The sequence below is a fragment of the Podarcis cretensis genome (genome assembly GCF_951804945.1).
Source record: "Podarcis cretensis genome assembly, chromosome: 4".
Lineage (NCBI taxonomy): Eukaryota > Metazoa > Chordata > Lepidosauria > Squamata > Lacertidae > Podarcis > Podarcis cretensis.
The window spans coordinates 7,998,345-8,020,349 of NC_137173.1; the positions used below are offsets into that span (position 1 = coordinate 7,998,345).

Here is a 22,005-nt window from a genome sequence, read left to right on the forward strand (position 1 = left end):
GGGTGGGAGGGAGAACAACTCTTTTAGGTACCGTATTTTTTGCTCTATAAGACTCACTTTTTCCCTCCTAAAAAGTAAGAGGAAATGTGTGTGTGTTTTATGGAGCAAATGCAGGCTGCACAGCTATCCCAGAAGCCAGAACGGCAAGAGGGATTTCTGCTTTCACTGTGCAGCGATCCCTCTTGCTGTTCTGGCTTCTGAGATTCAGAATTTTTTTTTTTCTTGTTTTCCTCCTCCAAAAACTAGGTGCGCCTTGTGGTCTGGTGCGTCTTATAGAGCGAAAAATACGGTACTTCATTCAAGACCAGATCTTCTTGCTGATGTCCGTCTTCCTCAAGCAAGTGTCTCAGGAAGTGCAAGGAGCCTAATTGCTTTCTCTTTTCCCTTCCACCAACAGATAATAAAGCTGAAAGCAGAAGCTCGACTCGACCTTCTGAAGCAGATTGGGGTTTCAGTGGACACCTGGCTAAAAAGTGCAATGAATCAAGTCATGGAGGAACTGGAGAATGAGAGATGGGCCAGCCTCCCCACGGTGGCCAATAACGGCTCTTCGCACTTGGTACATTCCTCTTCATGACGTTTGCCTTTCCCCTCCTCTTTACTTTTGAACCCTTAGTTACAGTCACGCATCCCCGCTGTGCGTCTGCGTCTCCTCTGGCACTGCTTAAGTGGAACAGATAATTGTGGGTTGTCAGTGGGTGTTAGAAACCATCAGAGGTGGCTGTTTCTAACTTCAGCCCAGCAGATCTGTGAGTGCATATTCCAAATCAAAGTGGAATAGAGGGCCACACCAATAACAGGAAAGGTGGAAGAGGGCTGAGCCAAAAGGTGTGGTTATGATTTCATGAGTATTGATGTGTTTTGGCTATCTCTATACCAGGAGGATTTATACGGCTAGTAGCTAGGTGGCCAACCGCATCTCCTTTTAATATATCATATGTTGCACAATCTGCAGAACGGAAGACGGAGTTTACTCAGGGAGGCTGTTTGTTTCCTCAGCAATCTGTGAGTGGCCCTCCCAAGAGCTTAGCCTTGATCTCCCCAAAAACGGGGCTTTCCTCCTCCCTAAAAAAAGCTCAAAAGATCACTGCCAGATTTTAATTCTGTGAGTAGATCGCAGTCTCTTGGGAGTTGGCCACCCCTGGCTTAGCGCATCTGCTCCAACGCAGCCGAGCATTTTGTAGTCCAGACAAAGGTTTCACCAGAAACTGCAAACCACAGGCACATTGCTAAGTAATCCCCGCGAGGGGCATTTTTGTGGGAGAGATGGGTGCAGGAGAGAATAAGCACTCCTGCCCACTGACCACGTCCTCCCACTCTCCTTCTTTCCTCACCTCCCTTCCTGCCACATTCCTATTATATCTGCTGTGGGATCACTCTGGAAATCCTGCAAGGTTTCCAATGGGTTCTCTCAGCACCATCCCTGAGAGCTTTATTTCTGCAGATGGTTATAATCAGAATTGCAAACCAAGGTCTACATTCAAGCTGCCGTTGCAACTGGTATCAAGGTGCACATTCCCCCCCCCTTACATTTGTATCACACCATTCCTCAAAAGAGCTCAAGGTGACGCATGTCACTTTCATGCCTTTCCTCACAGCAACCCTACGAGGGCAGGTTGGGACTGTCTCAAGGTGACTCACGTGGCTGAATGAGGGTTGTGAACCCTGGTCTCCCAGCTCCTGTTTCAGATACACAGCCCCCTTGCACCACATTGGCTTGACAGGGCAATATGGGGGGGGGGGGAGAAAAAGCCACTTTCTTCCAAGGAGCTTACAGTGTACATTTTGATGGTAGGTGGGTTGGGGGTTGGAAAGGATGCAGAGGCTAGGCTCAAGAGGAATGTGAATGCACACAAATGGATTTAAGTGAATTTGGGCTTTGTTTCTGCTGGGAAGAGGCCTGGGGGGAATTAAGCCTTAGATCTCTTTTCATCACCACGCAGAAAAAGAAACATCTCATTCCTCCAAGCTGCTTTCTCCCTCCCTCCTTTCATTTGGCTCCCCGCTTCCCTTCCTGTTGCAAATCCTGGATTCTCCCCAACTCTCTTCGTCTGCCCAGTGCAGCATGCCAGCAGTTGGAACGGCATCTATAGCCGTTGCCAGTCTCTGACAAACTGGCAGATGCTGGAGTGTGGGAGGATAAAATCTAATTTCCATTTCCCCCCTTTGACACACACTCCCTCTAGCCAGCTTCCTGGCTTGCCCTTGGCGGGCATGCTGGAGTTAGCTAGAAGCTGGCTTTTTTTACAGCAGTTAAAGGTGCGAGTTTCCGAAACAAAAATACCTGACTGTCTCGTTCTTGTTCTCTGTTGTACATTCCCTAGGGGCATGTGCGATTAAAAAAATGACAACAGCAAAGCTATTTCTGCCATCCCTTACCAAACGTACCGTATTTTTTGCACCATAACACTCACTTTTTTCCTCCTAGAAAGTAAGGGGAAATGTCTGTGCGTGTTATGGAGGAAATGCCTACGGGTGGCATGCCTACGGATTTTCCTCCTCTAAAAACTACGTGCGTGTTATGGTCGGGTGCGTGTTATAGAGCGAAAAATACGGTAGCTTAGCAAAGGTACATTTGTGTTCTTTGCATTTGCATTTGCCGACCCATTTTTTTCAAGAGGTTCTTGACAGCTGTGTGCCGAACAAATTCTAAATAAGAGAATAGCGTCCCTCAAGCAGCTTGAAAGTTCAATATTTAGCCTGTCAAAATGCTTACTAAAGAATCAGTTTCAAGAGGGGTAACAGTGTTAGGCTGTTGCAACAGCAACTAAAAGATGGCGTTTTACAAGCCAGCAAACTTATGGCATAAGCGTTCATGGACTATAGTCCAAGATTGTATGCTATTACAGAATCCATTTCCCAGTAAGATACTCCTTTAGCCTGCCTTTGTTATTTAATGCGTAGAGGGGGATAATCTGACTGCAAAAAACAGCCCATGTAGTCACTTGTGGCAGCAAAAACGTTTCAGTGCGCCACTGAAGCAACACGAGACCTGATGGATTTGAAGATCCCTTGCAGAAAATGCTGGAGCTCTCCAATGGATCACGTTGGAACAGTTGTCTCAGGGCAGGAAAGCCTCATGCGTCATTGATCCAAGTTGTGCAGACAGCAGCTTTTGTAATTGCATGTTACCTTTGCTAATACCACCGAGGTCCCTTCGTTCTTCATCTGCAGGTTGTGCAGAGCTTTCGTCAGTAAGTCATTTTACTGTAGGCTCACTTTGAGGAAGCAGTGAAGGCTGGTGGGTTAGGCCCTGCCATCACTTTCCAAGCTGGGCTGCTGCCAAGTTCTGCGGCTGCAGCCAGGGCTCGTTCGCACCTCACTACTTTAGCGGAATGGCACCTAGAGGATGTAGCAGGAGAGGCATGGAATTGTCCCAGTTGCTGATGCTTACTGTGTGTAGCAGATTGCTGCGGACAGCCAACTTTCCCATATAGGTAAAGGTAAAGGGACCCCTGACCATTAGGTCCAGTCGTGGACGTCTCTGGGGTTGCGGCGCTCATCTCGCTTTACTGGCGGAGGGAGTCAGCGTACAACTTCCAGGTCATGTGTCCAGCAGGACTAAGCCGCTTCTGGCGAACCAGAGCAGCACACGGAAACGCCGTTTACCTTCCCACCAGAGTGGTACCTATTTATCTAATTGCATTTTGACGTGCTTTCGAAGTGCTAGGTTGGCAGGAACTGCTAGGTTGGCAGTTTCCCATATACTTGCACAGAAATGTAGGACAGGAGAGGATTGCCCTTTATGAACACATAGGTTCTTGCAGATTCGTTTTAGAAAGATCAAGAGATCCAATTAGAGCATCAAGCATACATGGATTGGCTATTCACAATTTTGAATGTCGTTTCGGAATTTTTCCACAATAATAACTTCCTCCTCCCGCCCTCAAAGATTACAATTTATTCCAATTCTAGTTTTCCTATATCCTGAATACTGCTTGTTCTGCTTTGCACATTGCACATTTAAGCACCTCTCCCCCACCCTCCTCAAAATGTTTGCCGTTCACAAATGAGCATGTTTTTAAACGAATGATACCCAAAATTACTCATACTCTGAAAAGACAATTGAAATAAATGAACTGAAGTCTATTCATTTTGGTGGTTCTCTAGGCTGTTCATGACTTCAGATAGCTATCACCCTGTGTTTTAAATTACAACAAGGGTGTCTGTAGGCACAGTCTGGTTGTGTTCCACGTTTTATAGGACTACAAGCTGTTGAACTGGCAATAGCAATTGCAGCAGAGTGGAGCCAGCTTCTAGCTTGTGACATTTACAGGCTGCCAGCAGTTGTATTGCACATTAAAAAATAAATAAATGCAGGCTTCCAATTGGTTGTTGTTTTTTAAAAAAACATTTTTGGTTTAGAATCTTAAACTTTCAGTAGAATGTCCAGTACACTTCCTATTCAGTTACATCCTGCTAGCATTCTTTGATTTATTGATTTATTTCTTAAAATGTTTATTCTGCTTCAAAGTGATGTTTTCGAAGCGTGAGGGGGCACTGGGGACTAGTTTACGTTCTGCAGGTTGGCATTTCTTTGACATTCTTCTTGGGATTCCAGCTTCCCTGTGCAGGAGCAGTGGCTTCCAGGCTGTTCTGGAGCTGTGCATATGCTTTGCTGACATCCCATTGCTTAGCCTCACTTGATCAAATACAGTTGTACCTTGGGTTTTGGAACAGCTTAGTTCCCGAACATTTTGGCTCCCAAATGCAGCAAACCCGGAAGAGACTGTTCTGGTTTGCGAACTATTTTTGGAAGCCGGATGTCCGGCAGGGCTTCCTGCTGCCGATCAGAAGCTGCGCTTTGGTTTCCGAACGTTTTGGAAGTCGAAGGGACTTCCGGAATGGATTCCGTTTGACTTCCAAGGCACGACTGTACTCATGTGCACAGAGAACCACTTCATAATGTCCGGATGTGACTCTTAAAAAATAATCATCATCATTTTTACTAGGTTTTACAATACAAAATTATTTAAAATTTCAAATACATAACCATATACAGAGCTTCCTCCGAATCTCAGGACTTACCCCCTCCCTGGAGTCCCGTTTTAAACAATTAAAACTGCTTCTTCTTCCGCACTCTAACTATTATATCAATTCATATTTTCCATGATAATTGTTACACTACAAGTGAGATCAAAATTCTCCCTCTTGCCACACCTCTTTCTTGACTTACCTGGTGACTGTTTATGGAATTGGGAGATAGGCCTACCAGAGCTAACCCTGCTGCTTGGTTAGCACATTTACTTTTCCCTTGCATGAAATACAAAGGATTCAAGAGGCAGCAAATGTTGTCACCCCTAGTTTCTGAATTAACAATTCTACATGCAACACCTTGGAGGCTGGTTAAATCTTTTTTTTTTTTAATAATAATATTTATTCAGAGTTTTAAGAGTTACAAAAAGAAAAAAAACAATACAAAACACAAAAAGAAAAATACAACAACAACTGAAAAAACAAAAAGAAATAAAAAAGAAAAATATATTCACTTAAAAAGTAAAAAGAACTGATTAAACCTTTACATAACTTTCTTCCTTTACTTGTTTCCTTGACCTCCTCTCACCTCCCAATTTTGTATTCCAATTTAAATCGTTATTTCAGCAAATCCTTCCAACCTTATTTTCATTTAAGTAATTTAATATAATATATTGTAATTTAGCGTCTTCTCTTTCGTCAATTTCATCAACTCATTTTTGCTTATTCCTTTATGTCATTTCTACCAAAACCACCTAATTTTCTTTTTCCAACATCTTTCTAACAGTCCTTAATTTTACAATATTTTTGAAGATATGCTTTAATTTTTTTCCAATCTTCTTCCACCAACTCTTCTCCTTGGTCCCGAATCCTGCCAGTCATATCAGCCAACCGGTTAAATCTTTTTGGACAACTGCATTGCAAGCTAAATAAAAAAATTCCTTCCAGTAGCACCTTAAAGACCAACTAAGTTAGTTCTTGGTATGAGCTTTCGTGTGCATGCACACTTCTTCAGAACTGCATTGCAAGCTGCTCAGCATAGGTGATTGTGTAAAAGGGCCCTAAGTGGCTGCAGAATCCAGGCTCTTATTTGTTTTCCCACAAATTCATGTAAACCAAAAAGAGTCTCTTGGTTTAAAAAGGAGACCTCCAGTTCCAGGACTTCCTGGCCTGAAGCTTCTCAGGCATTTAGGGTCCATAAATCCACTGGATAATCTGATTGTCAATTGACTCTTCATGTGGAAACTGAGGAGTAATTAACATACTGTTGTCTTAAGGCCATATGAGTTACAAAACTTGAAAGTGCTAGAAGTTTTGACCCTAAGGGCTTAGAATGTGAAAGAATGGAGCATGCCTCCAGTTTTCAATTCAAGTAATGTTGCAAGTCCTCCCAGATATCAGAGGTTTGGGAAACGCTGGCATAAAGACCAGAGCGCTGGAACACCAAAAGATAGGAAATGCAAAATAGAGCCATTTCTGTTTGCTGGCAGCACTCTGCACTGTCTGTGGCGCACGCTGAAGTTGTCAGCAGTCACATTCCGTTCCTTTGAGGATGCCGAGCCAGGATTGTCTGGAGAGAGTTGTTTCCAGGATTTTTCGATTGATGGGAGGAAAAGAGGAGATTCCTAACTTTCTTTGTGCTACAGCCTCTCCCTATGTACAAAAAAACCCAATGCTTTTCTCCATGGATGGTCAAACTGAGACATGACAGGTACTACAAGTGACTCGGGGCTTCCGAACAGGAGGCGGGGGGCAGTCAGAGAGGTTTGCCACCCACAAAGTAGCGCAGCTGCTTCTGTACGTAGAAGAGGGAAGGAGAGAGACACACAGAGCGAATTTCCATAGGAGGGAAGGATCACACAGGCCGACTTGTCGGTCGCTTTCTAACTCATTCATGGAGAAGGCGTACAAGGCAATTCACACCTTTTTGATTTGGTGCTTTTTTTCATAACTGACTACACAGCTGGGATAATATCCAAGGTAGAATGAAATTGTTTGGGCAGCAGTGGTGCCTAAACGGCTTCTTGGCAAATACAGTGGTGCCTCGCAAGACGAAATTAATCCGTTCCGTGAGGCTCTTCGTATAGCGGTTTTTTCGTCTTGCGAAGCAAGCCCATTGACAGCGGATTAGCGCTATTAGCGGTTTAGCGGCTTTTAGCGATCAGCTGTTAAGCGGCTTATCAGCGGATCAGCTGATAAGCGGCTTAGCGGCTTTGGAAAGGGGGGGGAGGGGAAAAAACCCGCAGGAACTCGCAAGACATTTTCGTCTTGCGAAGCAAGCCCATAGGGAAATTCGTTTTGCGAAGCGCCTCCAAAACGGAAAACCCTTTCGTCTAGCGGGTTTTCTGTCTTGCGAGGCGTCCATCTTGTGGGGCACCACTGTAATGTTGTTATCTCAACAGCTCGGTTCCCTTGCTGCCTTTGCTTTTGGATCCTCACTTGGCAAGTGTCCTGCTGGTGTTCCCTTTAGGTTGTAGGTATAATTGCGGGACGCGGGTGGCACTGCAGGTTAAACCATAGAGCCTAGGACTTGCCAATCAGAAGCTCGGCGGTTCAAATCCCCGCGACAGGGTGCGCTCCCGTTGCTCAGTCCCTGCTCCTGCTAAAGCGAGATGAGCGCCGCAACCCCAGAGTCGGGCACGACTGGACCTAATGGTCAGGGGTCACTTTACCTTATAATTGTGACAGGTTTTTCCTCTTCCAATCTCTCTCCTATTAGCTAAATGTTGACATGGAAAAGGAGGAAGGGGAAGAGCTAGAAGATGGCATGGATGCTTTCGATGACAGCAGCTCCAGTCCTTCTGGTACGCTCAGAAACTACCCGTTGACCTGCAAAGTTGTTTATTCGTACAAGGTATGTAAAAGGGCGGGATCTTGTTGTGAGTCGAGGACCCGCCACCCACATAGTAGTAATAATAATAATAATAATAATAATAATAATAATAATAATTTATACCCTGCCCATCTGGCTGGGTTTCCCCAGCCACTCTGGGCGGCTTCCAACAAAACACTAAAATACAATAACCTCTTAAACATTCAAAGCTTCCCTAAACAGGGCTGCCTTCAGATGTCTTCTAAAAGTTTGGTAGTTATTTTTCTCTTTGACATCTGATGGGAGGGCGTTCCACAGGGCGGGTGCCGCTACCGAGAAGGCCCTCTGCCTGGTTCCCTGTAACTTGGCTTCTCGCAGTGAGGGAACCGCCAGAAGGCCCTCGGCGCTGGACCTCAGTGTCCGGGCAGAACTATGGAGGTGGAGACACTCCTTCAGGTATACTGGGCCGCATAGGATTGTAATATGACACAAAGACACATTATTTTTGGTTAATGGGCAAAATAAGGCCACAACTTTATTGGCTACAGCATGTGAGTAGTATTGGCTTAGGCATTGGATAAAACAGCAATACATGACTCCACCCTGCTCAGCAGGGAGTCATTTCAGGGTTAACAACCAGTGGGAGGAGCTTGTTGATGCAAATACAACTGGAAGCTTCCCCATGACATCACCGGGGGTCGTGCCATGGCCCTAGCCACCAGCAGGGCTTTGGACAGGATCCACGACCGCTGGATTCCTTTAACGGAATACCCAAAAGAGGAGGGGTAGATGATGGGCATACCCAATCCTCCAACACAGTACACATATTCCAATGCCTAACCGCCAAAGTTGTGATGAGTTGCTACGAGGTAGGCGAAAAAACCAAGAGGCTGGTGCCAATTTGCCAAACGGATAAAAAAAAGTCCTACCAGGTCCCTTGGGCAACTAAGGCAACCAACCGAAGTCCATAGCAAGGTCAATCCGCAGAGGAAACTGACCTAAAGGGAGGGAGGGAGGGAGGGAGATCTGATGCAAGCAGGAACAGACTGGGGACAGAGCATGCGGCTGCTTAAATGCCGCTAGCCCCGCCCACCAGCCAGCCCTATTGGCCGGCTGAAGGGCATGGTCGCGGCAGCGGGGCGAATCAGAAGCAGGGAGCCGAATACGCCTCCCTGCTGCTGCGGGAAGCTGCTCCCACTCACAACCCCTCCCCTCCAGGAAGAGGAGAGGCCTTTGTAAGCAAACAATCATACCTACTTTGACATCAATGGGAGCCTCAGCTGTGTTCAAAATCAAAGCGTCCTTAGTAGACCTCAGTGTGATGCACTAGGTTTCGGTTAGAATGAATCCACTTGTGTTTGGAGGAAGGGACTGTTTTGCACCGGCTCTGGACTGGAAACGATGCCTTATGAGGAACGGCTAAGGGAGCTGGGCATGTTTAGCCTGGAGAAGAGGAGGTTAAGGGGTGATATGATAGCCATGTTCAAATATATAAAAGGATGTCACATAGAGGAGGGAGAAAGGTTGTTTTCTGCTGCTCCAGAGAAGCGGACACGGAGCAATGGTTCCAAACTACAAGAAAGAAGATTCCACCTAAACATTAGGAAGAACTTCCTGACAGTAAGAGCTGTTTGACAGTGGAATTTGCTGCCAAGGAGTGTGGTGGAGTCTCCTTCTTTGGAGGTCTTTAAGCAGAGGCTTGACAACCATATGTCAGGAGTGCTCTGATGGTGTTTCCTGCTTGGCAGGGGGTTGGACTCGATGGCCCTTGTGGTCTCTTCCAACTCTATAATTCTATGATTCTATGGCCCCTTTCAGAGGAGCAGCTCCTGAATGTGCTGCTCAGGGGCTACCTTTCAATGCAGTTCCCAAAGAGATTTCCAAAAGTGAGAAAAGCCATAGTCGTTTTTTGGTTCTACGCTATAGAGAATGAGGAACACAGAGCTTCATTTTATACCGCGGCTTCAAATCCAGAGCACACATTGAGGCAGAGGGACCAAAGATTGGCATATAAACAGATCCGATTTTTTAAAGTCGTGTTTATTTGTTTTTACAAATATAAAATTATAACAATCCAAATGCATATCCATATATAGAGATTACTCTGAATCTCGCGACTCCCCCCCCCCAACCCCTTCCATGGGTCCTATTATCGACATTTACAACTGCATATTATTCCATACTCTATATTTTATGTCAATCCAAATTATCCATGGCATCTGCTACATTACAAGTGAAATTAAAATCCTGCTAATGCTTCCATCTGCTTGCAGCGGTCTCCTAGATACGTTATAAATTTTCCCCATCCTTTTTTAAAGTTTTTGTCCTCTTGGTTCCTGAGTTTTCCAGTCAGCTTTGCCATTTCAGCATAGTCCATCAGCTTAGCTTGCCATTCCTCTCTGGTAGGACCTTCCATCTCTGGCAGATTTTTTTTTTTTTTTAATGACCAGGTTGCAAATACAAGGCGAATTTGGGGGCATGCACATCCTGAGGAAATAAGTTTCTAGGAAGCGTGATAATTAACTGCACCTGGTTAATATGGGAGAAGGTACTCTTTCAGTTGTGAATAGATTTCAAGAAATCGCTTGATGGCTGCTTCAACCAGGGTGTGGCATCCTTGATCCTTCCCCTGCTACGATTGACCCATTGCAAGTTGCGGTTTCCTGAGCCTTAGTATCTATATGCCAAGATATTTATCGCCCTCCTTCACCACAGGCTTCCCAACCAGACGAGTTAACCATTGAGGAACATGAAGTTTTGGAAGTTATTGAAGATGGAGATATGGAAGATTGGGTAAAGGTATCATTTTGCTTTTCCTGTCGTTGTGGCATGTTGAAAGGGCCGTGGCGGGTGGTAGGTTGCCCCTTTTCTAACGGAAAAGGAAGACAGAAAGGTGTATATATATACAGTGGTGCCTCGCAAGACGAAAAGAATCTGTTCCGCGAGTCTCTTCGTCTAGCCGTTTTTTCGTCTTGCGAAGCAAGCCCATTAACGGCTTAGTGGATTAGCGCTGTTAGCGGATAAGCGGCTTAGCGGCTTAGAAAAAAGGGGGGGAGGGGGAAAAGTCGGGAAAACTCGCAAGACATTTTTGTCTTGCGAAGCAAGCCCATAGGGAAATTTGTCTTGCGAAGCACCTCCAAAACGGAAAACCCTTTCGTCTATCGGGTTTTTCGTCTTGCGAGGCATTCGTCTTGCGGGGCACCACTGTATGCTCCTCCATCCATTTGCCCCCTTCTCTTAAGCCTTTCATTTTCTCAACTCCCGCAGGCACGGAATAAGTCTGGCCACGTGGGCTACGTCCCAGAGAAGTACCTGCAGTTCCCAACTTCCAACAGTCTCCTGAGCATGTTGCAATCACTGGCGGCGTTGGACAGTCGGTCTCACACTTCTAGTAATTCAACGGAAGCCGAGCTGGTCTCAGGGAGCCTCAACGGAGACTCCAGCGGTGAGTGCCAGCAACTTCTGGTGTTTTGCAATGAGCTCCAGTCCTTCAGGTGGCGAACATTTATTCCATAAGTTTTGATTCACACTCTTTCCTACTCAAAGGCAGTTTGCAGAGTGATGAAAATATGCCGTAGATAAATGGAAGCAATGTTTAAGAACAAATTTGTTTGCTGAAAGATAAGTGGTACACAACACTATCAAACCTATAGTTACGTAAATCCAACTGACAGTAACACCCACAACTTAACTGGCTGTGTTTAACTATCTGAATTCTTTATACATCATATAAACATACCTCTTTTCACATTATCAAATTACCGTATTTTTCGCACCATAGGGCGCACCCAGTTTTTAGGGGGGGAAATCAAGGAAAAAAATATTTTCCCCCCAGCCCCAAAGAGCAGCGTACAGGCTGCACACAACCTCTCCCTGCCAGAGGGGTTGCGCGCAGCTATGGAGCAAGCCAAGGCAGGTGGCGGGATGGATCCCGCTCGCTGCTTTGGTTTCCCCTTTAGCCCCGTGCAGCCTCTCCCTCCCAGGAGAGGCTGCGTGGGGCTAAAGAATCCATAGCCCCGTGCAGCCTCTCCTTGCCGGAGGGGTTGCGCGCAGCTACGGAGCAAGCCAAGGCAGGGGGCAGGATGGATCCCGCTCGCTGCTTTGGTTTCCCCTTTAGCCCCGTGCAGCCTCTCCCTCCCGGGAGACGCTGCGCAGGGCTAAAGAATCCATAGCCCCGTGCAGCCTCTCCTTGCCGGAGGGGTTGCGCGCGGCTATGGCAGAAGCCTGCATTCGCTCCATAGGACGCACACACATTTCCCCTCAATTTTTGGAGAGGAAAAACTGCGTCCAATAGAGCGAAAAATACGGTAAGTAGAAGCAATTAAAGACCAGCACTTGAACAGGAAATACAAATAGATCAGTTCTTATATACGTAATGTCCAAATAGAAGCTTTTTTTGTGTTCCACGTATGTCTTTATGAATACAAGTGTCAGACGCGACAACTTTAAGGAGCAGTACTTGCAGTAAATGAACTTTTTCTTTGTGATGTGCCACATATGCCTTTGCAAAGTATAGTTGCATACAGCCGAGCATACTATGCTGACGAAGCCCAGCAGGGTGAAACAAGGTATTATTCCGGGAATCCTTGTCTTAAGTTCTTTCGTCTGATACCTGCATACAGCAACTATATTTTGCAAAGGCATGTGTTAAGAACTTTCATATCTTTCGTCTGATACCTGCATACAGCAACTGCATACAACAACTATACTTTGCAAAGGCACAGCCAGTTGCATTGTGGGTGTTATCGAAAGATAAATGGTAGCCCAAATGATCCGTAAACCTCTCCCACAACACCGCCATTGTCCAGCTTTTGTCACCGGGGGAAAACTTGCCTGTTTAATATTTGACTCCAAACTGATCGTTTTAGCCTGCTGCTTGAGTATTTTTGTTGTATTCCGTAACCCGTTCTGGGATCATAAACTAATGAAGGGCAGGATAGAAACTGAATACAGTGGTACCTCGGGTTACGTACTTAATTCGTTCTGGAGGTCCGTTCTTAACCTGAAACTGTTCTTAACCTGAAGCACCACTTTAGCTAATCGGGGTCTCCCGCTGCTGCCGTGCCACCACAGCACGATTTCTGTTCCCATCCTGAAGCTAAGTTCTTTTTTTTTATATAAGATATTTATTGAAGTTTTCAAAATAATACATTGTAAAACAAAAAGAAAAAAACAACAAAAATACAAGAATACAAAAACAAATAAAAAAAACACATAAAATTTCCATTACTTATTTTCTCTTAACTTATTTTCTAGACCTCCTCATACCTCCCTTTCTTGTATTCCATTTCAAATTGTTAATTCCGCAAATTCTCCACATTAGTTTTTACTTATTTCTAAACCTTATTTTTCATATCTCTTAAGCATTACAGCTGGAAACCACTTAATTTCTGTCCAACATCATTCTAACATTCATTAATTTTGCAATATTTCTGTAAATAGTCTTTAAATTTCTTCCAATCTTCTTCCGACGACTCTTTTCCCTGGTCTCGGATTTTGCTGGTCATTTCTGCCAGTCCCATATAGTCCATCATCTTCATCTGCCATTCTTCCAGAGTGGGTAGATCTTGTGTCTTCCAATATTTTGCGATAAGTATTCTTGCTGCTGTTGTCGCGTACATAAAAAAAGTTCTGTCCTTCTTTGGCACCAATTGGCCAACCATGCCCAGGAGAAAGGCCTCTGGTTTCTTCAGGAAGGTATATTTAAATACCTTTTTCATTTCATTATAGATCATTTCCCAGAAAGCCTTAATCCTTGGGCATGTCCACCAAAGGTGAAAGAATGTACCTTCAGTCTCTTTACATTTCCAACATTTGTTATTGGGCAAGTGATAAATTTTTGCAAGCTTGACTGGGGTCATGTACCACCTGTAAATCATTTTCATTAAGTTTTCTCTTAAGGCATTACATGCCGTAAATTTCATACCAGTGGTCCATAACTGTTCCCAGTCAGCAAACATAATATTATGTCCAACATCCTGTGCCCATTTAATCATAACAGACTTCACCGTTTCATCCTGAGTGTTCCATTTCAGCAGCAAGTTATACATCTTTGACAAAATCTTAGTTTTGGGTTCTAACAATTCTGTTTCTAATTTCGATTTTTCCACCTGGAATCCAATTTTCTTGTCCAATTTGTAAGCCTGCATTATCTGATAATAATGAAGCCAGTCTCGCACTTTGTTTTTTAGTTTCTCAAAACTCTGCAATTTCAATTTGTCTCCCTCTTGCTCCAAAATTTCCCAATATTTTGGCCATTTGGACTCCATATTGAGTCTTTTAAAAGCTTTCGCTTCCATTGGTGACAACCACCTTGGGGTTTTATTTTCCAATAAGTCTTTGTATCTTATCCAGACATTAAACAATGCTTTCCTGACAATATGGTTTTTAAATGCTTTATGTACTTTAACCTTGTTGTACCATAAATATGCATGCCACCCAAAAGCATTATTAAATCCTTCTAAGTCCAAAATGTCTGTGTTCCTGAAGCAAAGTTCTTAACCCAAGGTACTATTTCTGGGTTAGCGGAGTCTGTAACCTGAAATATATGTAACCTGTAGAGTATGTAACCTGAGGTAACACTGTAGTAAGTAAATAACAAAACGGGCACACTCAGCCACTTACAACACTGCTTTTTACATATGACCCCCCCCAAGTCGTACAGTGGTACCTCGGGTTAAGTACTTAATTCGTTCTGGAGGTCCGTTCTTAACCTGAAACTGTTCTTAACCTGAAGCACCACTTTAGCTAATGGGGGTCTCCTGCTGCTGCCGTGCCGCCAGAGCACGATTTCTGTTCTCATTCTGAAGCAAAGTTCTTAAGCCGAGGTACTATTTCTGGGTTAGCGGAGTCTGTAACTTGAAACATATGTAACCTGAAGCATATGTAAGCCGAGGTACCACTGTATAGCTGTGCTGGGAAAAGCTCCAGGAGCCACCCTTAGGATTCCAGCAGAAACTGATCTAAGAAGCACATTCAGCTAAAACACGTTTCGAACCTTGTCAGATTCTTGTATCATGACATTTGCCATTTCTTTCCCAGTATGTTTTGTAAAAGCACTTTATGATTACGAGGGGCAGACAGACGACGAACTGTCCTTCCCGGAGGGAGCGATAATCCGGATCTTGAACAAAGAAAACCAGGACGATGATGGCTTCTGGGAAGGGGAGTTCAACGGATGTGTCGGGGTCTTCCCATCCGTACTAGTAGAAGAGCTAACCGCCTCGGAAAATGGAGAGATTCAGTGCGTTGTGGATGCTCAGGTATGGGAAGAATTTTGCCCGTGACCTGAATGGGCATGCGTGGGACTGGACAAAGGCTTGGCCAGCCACAATGTAATCAGCAATTGCCACATTTCCCCTGTTTCACTAGACAGTTGTGCTTTTCAGAGAGTGCCCTCAACACTGTAACAAAGGCAGGCAAGTATCTGGGAGCTAAACTCTTCCTAGCTCAGGAGCCAGGTGGCATACCGCTTTAACACTGGCAAGCTTTGATTGCTGGATTTGTCGAAAAGGCCTGCCTGCAGCGTTCCGCACAATGACACGTCCAGCAGAGGTGTAATATTTGAAAGAAGCTCCACCCACATCTGTGCGTCACCATCGGGGGAACAGAGGTGCCCAGCCAAAGCGGCAGGGTTCAATTCCGTTCATCTTGGCAAGTTGCAAAGCCCTTCCTGATTCCAGAAAGAGCTTGCTTGGAAATCCCTCTCCTAAAACAAAAGTTCCTTCCCGCCCCCACTCATTTTAGCAGGGGATCCCATGTAAACCCGTTTCTGAACCCCTGCTAAAAAAAGAAGGGGGGGGGAAGTATTCATTTTAACAGGTGATACCAATGCAAATGTTCTGTGAGCCACCCAGAGTAGCTGTGGAAACCCAGCCAGATGGGTGGGCTATACATAATAAAATTGTTGTTGTTGTTGTTATTGTTAATAACAGCAACAACAACACCTTCCTGATCCAGGAAGCGGTTTGCATCAGAATTGCCTGCTAAAAATGGGGGAGGGGCTTTGTTTTAGCAGTGGGTTGCGAGGTGCTTTGAAATCCTGAATGTCATTGTGACATCAAGTGATGGACAGATGGGCAGATCCCTCCACCAATCAAATTTGACCTGTGAAGCCAGCCCCGATGAGAATCTGGCCTGTGGAGCCAAAAATAATAATAATTTAATAATAATTTATTATTTATACCCCGCCCATCTGGCTGGGTTTCCCCAGCCACTCTGGGCGGCTTCCAACAAAACACTAAAATACAATAACCTCTTAAACATTCAAAGCTTCCCTAAACAGGGCTGCCTTCAGATGTCTTCTAAAAGTCTGGTAGGTGTTTTTCTCTTTGACATCTGGTGGGAGGACGTTCCACAGGGCGGGTGCCACCACCGAGAAGGCCCTCTGCCTGGTTCCCTGTAGCTTTGCTTTTCACAATGAGGGAACCGCCAGAAGGCCCTCAGCGCTGGACCTCAGTGTCCGGGCAGAACGATGGAGGTGGAGACACTCCTTCAGGTATGCTGAACCTGAAGGTTTCCCATGCCTGCTCTACAAGGACAAGACCACATTATGGGCTGACAGAACTAGTAAGGATCACTTCTTTCAGTGCCTCTGTGCTCCTTAGTCTTTGTAAGTGCTTATCAAAACCCTGGGATCCCTTTGTGGAAGTTATAACAGCCACCTGATCCTAACTTTCCCCCTATGATTCGGGGCAGTAGCTGCTCGTGAGATGTTTAAATGCCAGCGTAAATGGGAGGTTTTTGGAGAATTGCAAACGAAGGCCCCAGCCCTCAGCTTTCTTTGCCCGAGTCCATTTAATATTAATCATGCTTCGAACATTGGCAAAGGTTAACAGCAGATGTTGCACAAAGAATGAAAGGAGTGGTGAGGGGCAAAAAGGAAATAAGAGGCAGAAGAAGGAAGTTCCCCGTCTCCTTCCTGTAATTAATCTCTGTGTGGTACATTGAGAGATCAAACAGAGCTTGGCAGCAGGAGAATTGCCAGTTCTTGCAGTTCCAGCCTAGTGTTCATTTCTGAAAAATGCGCCTTCATTTTGGGGTAGTGAGTCAACTTTTTATTGTTGAACTTGCTTCCTTGCTTTCTTTTACATTAAAAACCTCTTTCCTTTGTTTGTTTGTTGCCTCCTCTTTCTCCAAGGAGTGAAGGGTGATTCCTGTGTGGCGGCATGGGCTGAAAACACACCCAGTGAACTTTGTGGCCTTTATCTTTTACACCACTTCAACCGCTTTGCACTATGAAGCAACCCATGCATTTGTGTGTTTTTTTAAAAAAAAGAATAGACAAGCGGGGATTCGAACTCGGATCCCCACTGTAGCACATTGATTCTGTAAACCACGCATGTGTTAAATGCGTGCTTTTGGCCACTTGCATCTTTCAGTTACACGCCACGGAACTGGACTTGGCTGCAACTCCATGCTGCATTTACACACACGAGGGCACAAACTTCTTTGATGCTGCTTAATTGGTGGAGAGGCCTGTAGCCCAGAGCTCTGTGGGTTCTCTGGTACACAGGGAGATCTCACTGAGCAAGGAGCTTTGGGGGAAGCTCTGCAAATGCTCTGCAGATGTGCCCATGAAACTATCTCCAGCTGTGGAGTTATCTCCCTCAGGAGGTCTACATGAACCCTCCTGGCCTCCCTAAAATTGTTTTATTCCGTTCTGCTTTTTAGTGTAGATTTTTCCAGCTTGATATTTTATATCTCTGCTGTTTTTTAAGTATTTTTTTGCTCCATAAGAGGCACCTGAACATAAGACGCACCTAGTTTTTAGAGGGGGAAAGCAAGAAAAAAAAATTCTGCGCAGAACACGTAGGCGGCTCTTGCTTTTCTTGCTTTAAACCCTTCCGTTCCTCCTTCTTTGCTGAGAAGCCAGCAGAGCAAGCTGCGCATCTCTCGCTGAAGCCAGCAGAGCAAGAGCGATAGCTGTGCAGTGCCTCTTCTGCTGGCTTCCCAGCGAAGCGGGACAAGGGACGAAAGGGAGCTCTTACGACTATATGGAACTGGCGGAAATGACTGGCAGAATCCAAGACCAGGGAGAAGAGTCGGTGGAAGAAGACTGGAAAAAGTTTAAAGATTATCTACGGAAATATTGTAAAATTAATGAATGTTAGAAAAAAGGTGGAATGAAGCTATATGGCTTTGGCAGAAATGTTAGAAGGAACTAGGTATAGATAGATTGTTAATGCATTAAAAGGGAAAAAACTAGGTTACAATATGTTAAAATTAACTTTAAGATAGAAAATAGATGAAGATGGAAAGGACTTGCTGAAATAGTTAATTGAAGTGGAATACAAAAAGGGAGGCGTTGAGGAAGTCAATGAAACAAGTGTATGAAAGTTAAGATTTGAAAATATTGGAGGTGTTTTTAATTGTTTTTGTTTTGTTTTGTTAATTTAATGTTTTATGTAGTGTTTTTGTTTTTGTTTCTGTCTTTGTATGTTCAATTTTTCTTTATTCTTTTTGTAATTTCCAAAATCTTAATAAATATTATATAAAAAGAAAGGGAGCTCTTACAAGGGAGCGCTGAGCAGAGCCTGGCAGCGGCTCTGGCTGGCTTTTCCGGGAGGTGTGGGAAGGGACAGAGGGCAGACCACCAGTCCCTTCTCCCACCTCGCGGAAAAGCCCCGTGTGGCTCTTTAAAGGAAGTGCGGCTCTTGGGGGCTTTCCCCCAAGGTGGGAGAAGGGACTGGTGGTCTGCCCTTCTCCCTCCTCGAGGAGGGAGGTGGGAGAAGGGACTGGTGGGCTTCCCTTCTCCCACCTCGCAGAAAAGCCCCCAAGAACACGCTCCACACGGCTCTTTAAAGGGAGCGCTGAGCAGTGCCTCCCGCCTGCATTCGCTCCATAAGACGCACACAACATTTCCCCTTACTTTTTAGGAGGGAAAAAGTGCGTCTTGTGGAGCGAAAAATACAGTCATATCAATTTCAGTGTCTTGCTTTTAAATTTGTTTTCAATGCATTGGGTGTTTTTTTTAAAAAAATTGTTATGCTTTTGTTTACATAATGCGTGTCTGCCTTTCTTCCTTTTTTTCCTGTGAAGCCAAAAGCAGCTTACAAAGTAATCCTTTTAACTTGTTCTTTGCTCACCTTGGATCACTGTGACAAATCGGTCTTGGATATAGTATTCATAAATAACAAAACATTTTTGCCAGTCGCAGAATTACGGTGAATGAATGAATGCTTCTATTCCTGTCATTTGAAATGGTTTGTTAAGATAACCCTGAAAAGAGCCTACTATGCAGGCACGACTCTTTGTAGGCAGAAACTACCCGGTTTACTTTGTCGCAGCTCTTCCTACTGTTTATTCTTTGCATTGCAGGTATCTCCATCTCCAGCACCCCAGAATTCTCTGGCGCCACTGCCGCTCTACGACCAGCCTCCAACCAGTCCTTTCCACAGCCCTGATAAGAGAAGCTCCCAGTATTTCCCAAGGTCTCCAACAACAAATGGTAAGAGAGATGAAAGCTCTAATGCTAAGATGAAAGCCTGGGTGTCACTGTGTACCCTGCATGAGAGAATAGCCAAATTTTGTAAGAAGATGGAGCAGGTTTATTTTTTAAAAAAATAATATTTATTATTTTTAAAGCTTACAAAAAAGAAAGAAGAGAAAGAAAACAAAAAAAAGAAAACAATACAATACAATATATAAACAATACAAAACACAACCTTAACACATTAAACTAAACACAATAAACTAAACAAAACAAAACAAAAACAATTTAAAAGCATACATCATACCTTTTCCATACTCTATCTTTCATTCCCTTGTTTCATCGACCTCCTCTCACCTCCCTCTTTGTATTCCACTTCCATTAATTGTTTCAGCAATTCCTTTCCATCTTTCTCTATTTTCTATCATATAAATGTCTTAACATATTTTAAATCTTATTTCCATTAAAACTAGTATACTTATTTAAGCTTAACTCCTTATAACATTTCTACTAAGGCCATAAAATTTCATTCCAACATTTTTCTATCACTCATTAATTTTACAATATTTCTATATATAGACTTTAAATTTTCCAATCTTCTTCCACCATCTCCTCTCCCCCGTCTTGGACTCTGCCAGTCACTTCCGTCAGAAGATGGAGCAGGTTTAATGTAAAGTTGTAGCAGGGAGCAATGCAAACCACTGGGGTTTGCACTTCTGACTTTTCAAAGTCCTGCATACACCAGGAGCTGGGGCAGCAGCGGCGGTGGATAACCAGAAAATAAAGACTCTCAGAATGTTAAATTTTGAATGAGGTGTCGTTCTCTTATGCGGCCACACAGAAAACACACATCCCTGAAGTTCGTGAATCTCCATTGCAAAAGAAAAAAGTCCCCCCAAAATTAATGTTCTTACGCAAGGCTTGAAATCCCAAAGTTCTCCACTCAGCATATGTCAGTGGTGCAGCCTATGTGACCGATTTCGTCTGGAAGCAAATATTGTCAGGGACTGGCTGGACGAGGAGGAATGGTGGGAGAAGAGGAAGGCTCGGAGGACACTGAAGACAGGTCAGAGTTTGAAGGGAGGGGGCAGAATGGTTGGGTGCTGAACAAGCAACAGGCTGGAGTGAGAGAAAGGAAGAAGAGGCAGAAAGCACTTCAGACGCAGGACAGGCAGCTGAGGAGGAGGTGGGGGCTGAGGCTGCAACAGATTCACAAGAGCCGGCCAGTCCTACTGTATTTGGCTCCCCTCCTCCCTTGTCTACAAGGGCACAGAGTGCTTTGTGTGGAGCAGAGCAAAGACAACCTAGTCCCTTCCCAGCAGAGTTTAAGACTGCTGGGAAAACAGCCGAACGGGGAGGTGACTAAGGGGGAAGTGGGGGGCACAGATCGTCAGTTCTGGCAACTGCTTTACAGGGGCCAGTCTTGCCCGTAGCTTTATCTGTTCGTATTCTGTTTCCTTGAATAAAGGGTCAGCTTTACTGCTCCTCTCTGTGCTGACCTGCAGCTGCACCAGTCCTGACATAAGTTTGTTTTTGTTTTGCTTCTCTCCCCACCCCCCACCAGTTTCAGAAAACAGCTACACTGCAAACTCTCCTGGATTCTCTCAGCCACCACGACCTCTTCCCGAAAGCACTTCATATGGCAAACTGAGACCAGTAAGTTTTCTAAACGCACCACAGAGCTGTAGAAATTGAGTGTTGTTGCTTTGACTGGGGCCAAACACAAACTGGCTTAGAAACAGTCTGCTGCATGCTGCAACTTTGGGCAGACCTTTGTCATTACATTTCATTGGTGGCCAGCCTGAGATACGGTTGCCATGGGTAGCTGAATCTTCTTGGATAAGAGGCTTGTAAGCTTGGTTGTGGCACAGGGTGAGACCCGTTCTCCTCTGTTCCTCTACTTCCTGCTCCCCAGTACAGTAGACCAGAGAAAAAGGTTGCCCTGAGCAATGCCAGCAGCCATGGTGGTGGCAGCAAAAGCGGTGGCCAGCATTGGCACACAGTCCTGGCAACGAGGATGCAGCAAGTGATGCCAGGCTAATTGTTGTGGTGCCAGTGGCGCAGTCCTGTGACTCCACGGGGCTCAAAAACCTTGCAAGATTTTTGAGTGCTGGCAGGGGGCATGTGCAGGAAGTGATATATTATGACAGGACTATGTTCTTCCTGCCCCCCCCCCAATCAAGGCTGTGCTGGAGCAGTCAAGCAGATCCCAGGGGCGAGGGTAGAAGAGGAGTTTGGTGGCGGATCACCCTCTTTCCACGATGCAATGCTGAGAGGCGTCCAATCTTTCACACCCCAAATGTGGAAGGCCTTAGATGCATGAAGAACCTAAGAAGAGCCACGCTAACTCAGACCACAAAACTAGCTAGCCCAACACACTCTTTCCAACAGGGGTCGGCTGCCTGCTTGCATAAAAACCCCGGAGTAAGGCATAGCAGCAGGGACACAGGTGGCGCTGTGGGTTAAACCACAGAGCCTAGGACTTGCCGATCAGAAGGTCGGCGGTTCGAATCCCCGCGACGGGGTGAGCTCCCGTTGCTCAGTCCCTGCTCCTGCCCACCTAGCAGTTCGAAAGCATGTCAAAGTGCAAGTAGATAAATAGGTACCACTCCGGCGGGAAGGTAAACGGCGTTTCCATGCACTGCTCTGGTTCGCCAGAAGTGGCTTAGTCCTGCTGGCCACATGACCCAGAAACTGTACGCCAGCTCCCTAGGCCAATAAAGCGAGATGAGTGTCGCAACCCCAGAGTCGGTCATGACTGGACCTAATGGTCAGAGGTCCCTAGACC

General features: G+C 45.1%; 1 protein-coding gene across 6 annotated transcripts in view; it reads left to right on the plus strand.

The window, feature by feature from the left end:
* The window catches only part of FCHSD2 (FCH and double SH3 domains 2), a 163,586-nt gene that overhangs the window by 137,483 nt on the left and 4,098 nt on the right, over positions 1 to 22,005 (plus strand). For 2 of the 6 annotated variants that reach the window (XM_079973645.1, XM_079973641.1), the window contains exons 13-19: positions 398 to 559; positions 7,694 to 7,828; positions 10,502 to 10,585; positions 11,054 to 11,231; positions 14,828 to 15,048; positions 19,106 to 19,235; positions 20,788 to 20,873. In XM_079973645.1, the coding sequence (XP_079829771.1) occupies positions 398 to 559; positions 7,694 to 7,828; positions 10,502 to 10,585; positions 11,054 to 11,231; positions 14,828 to 15,048; positions 19,106 to 19,235; positions 20,788 to 20,873 (996 nt within the window). Of the gene's footprint in view, positions 1 to 397; positions 560 to 7,693; positions 7,829 to 10,501; positions 10,586 to 11,053; positions 11,232 to 14,827; positions 15,049 to 19,105; positions 19,334 to 19,880; positions 19,902 to 20,781; positions 20,874 to 22,005 lie in introns of those variants that run through there. The other 4 variants (XM_079973643.1, XM_079973640.1, XM_079973644.1 and 1 more) reach the window with 3 other exon arrangements.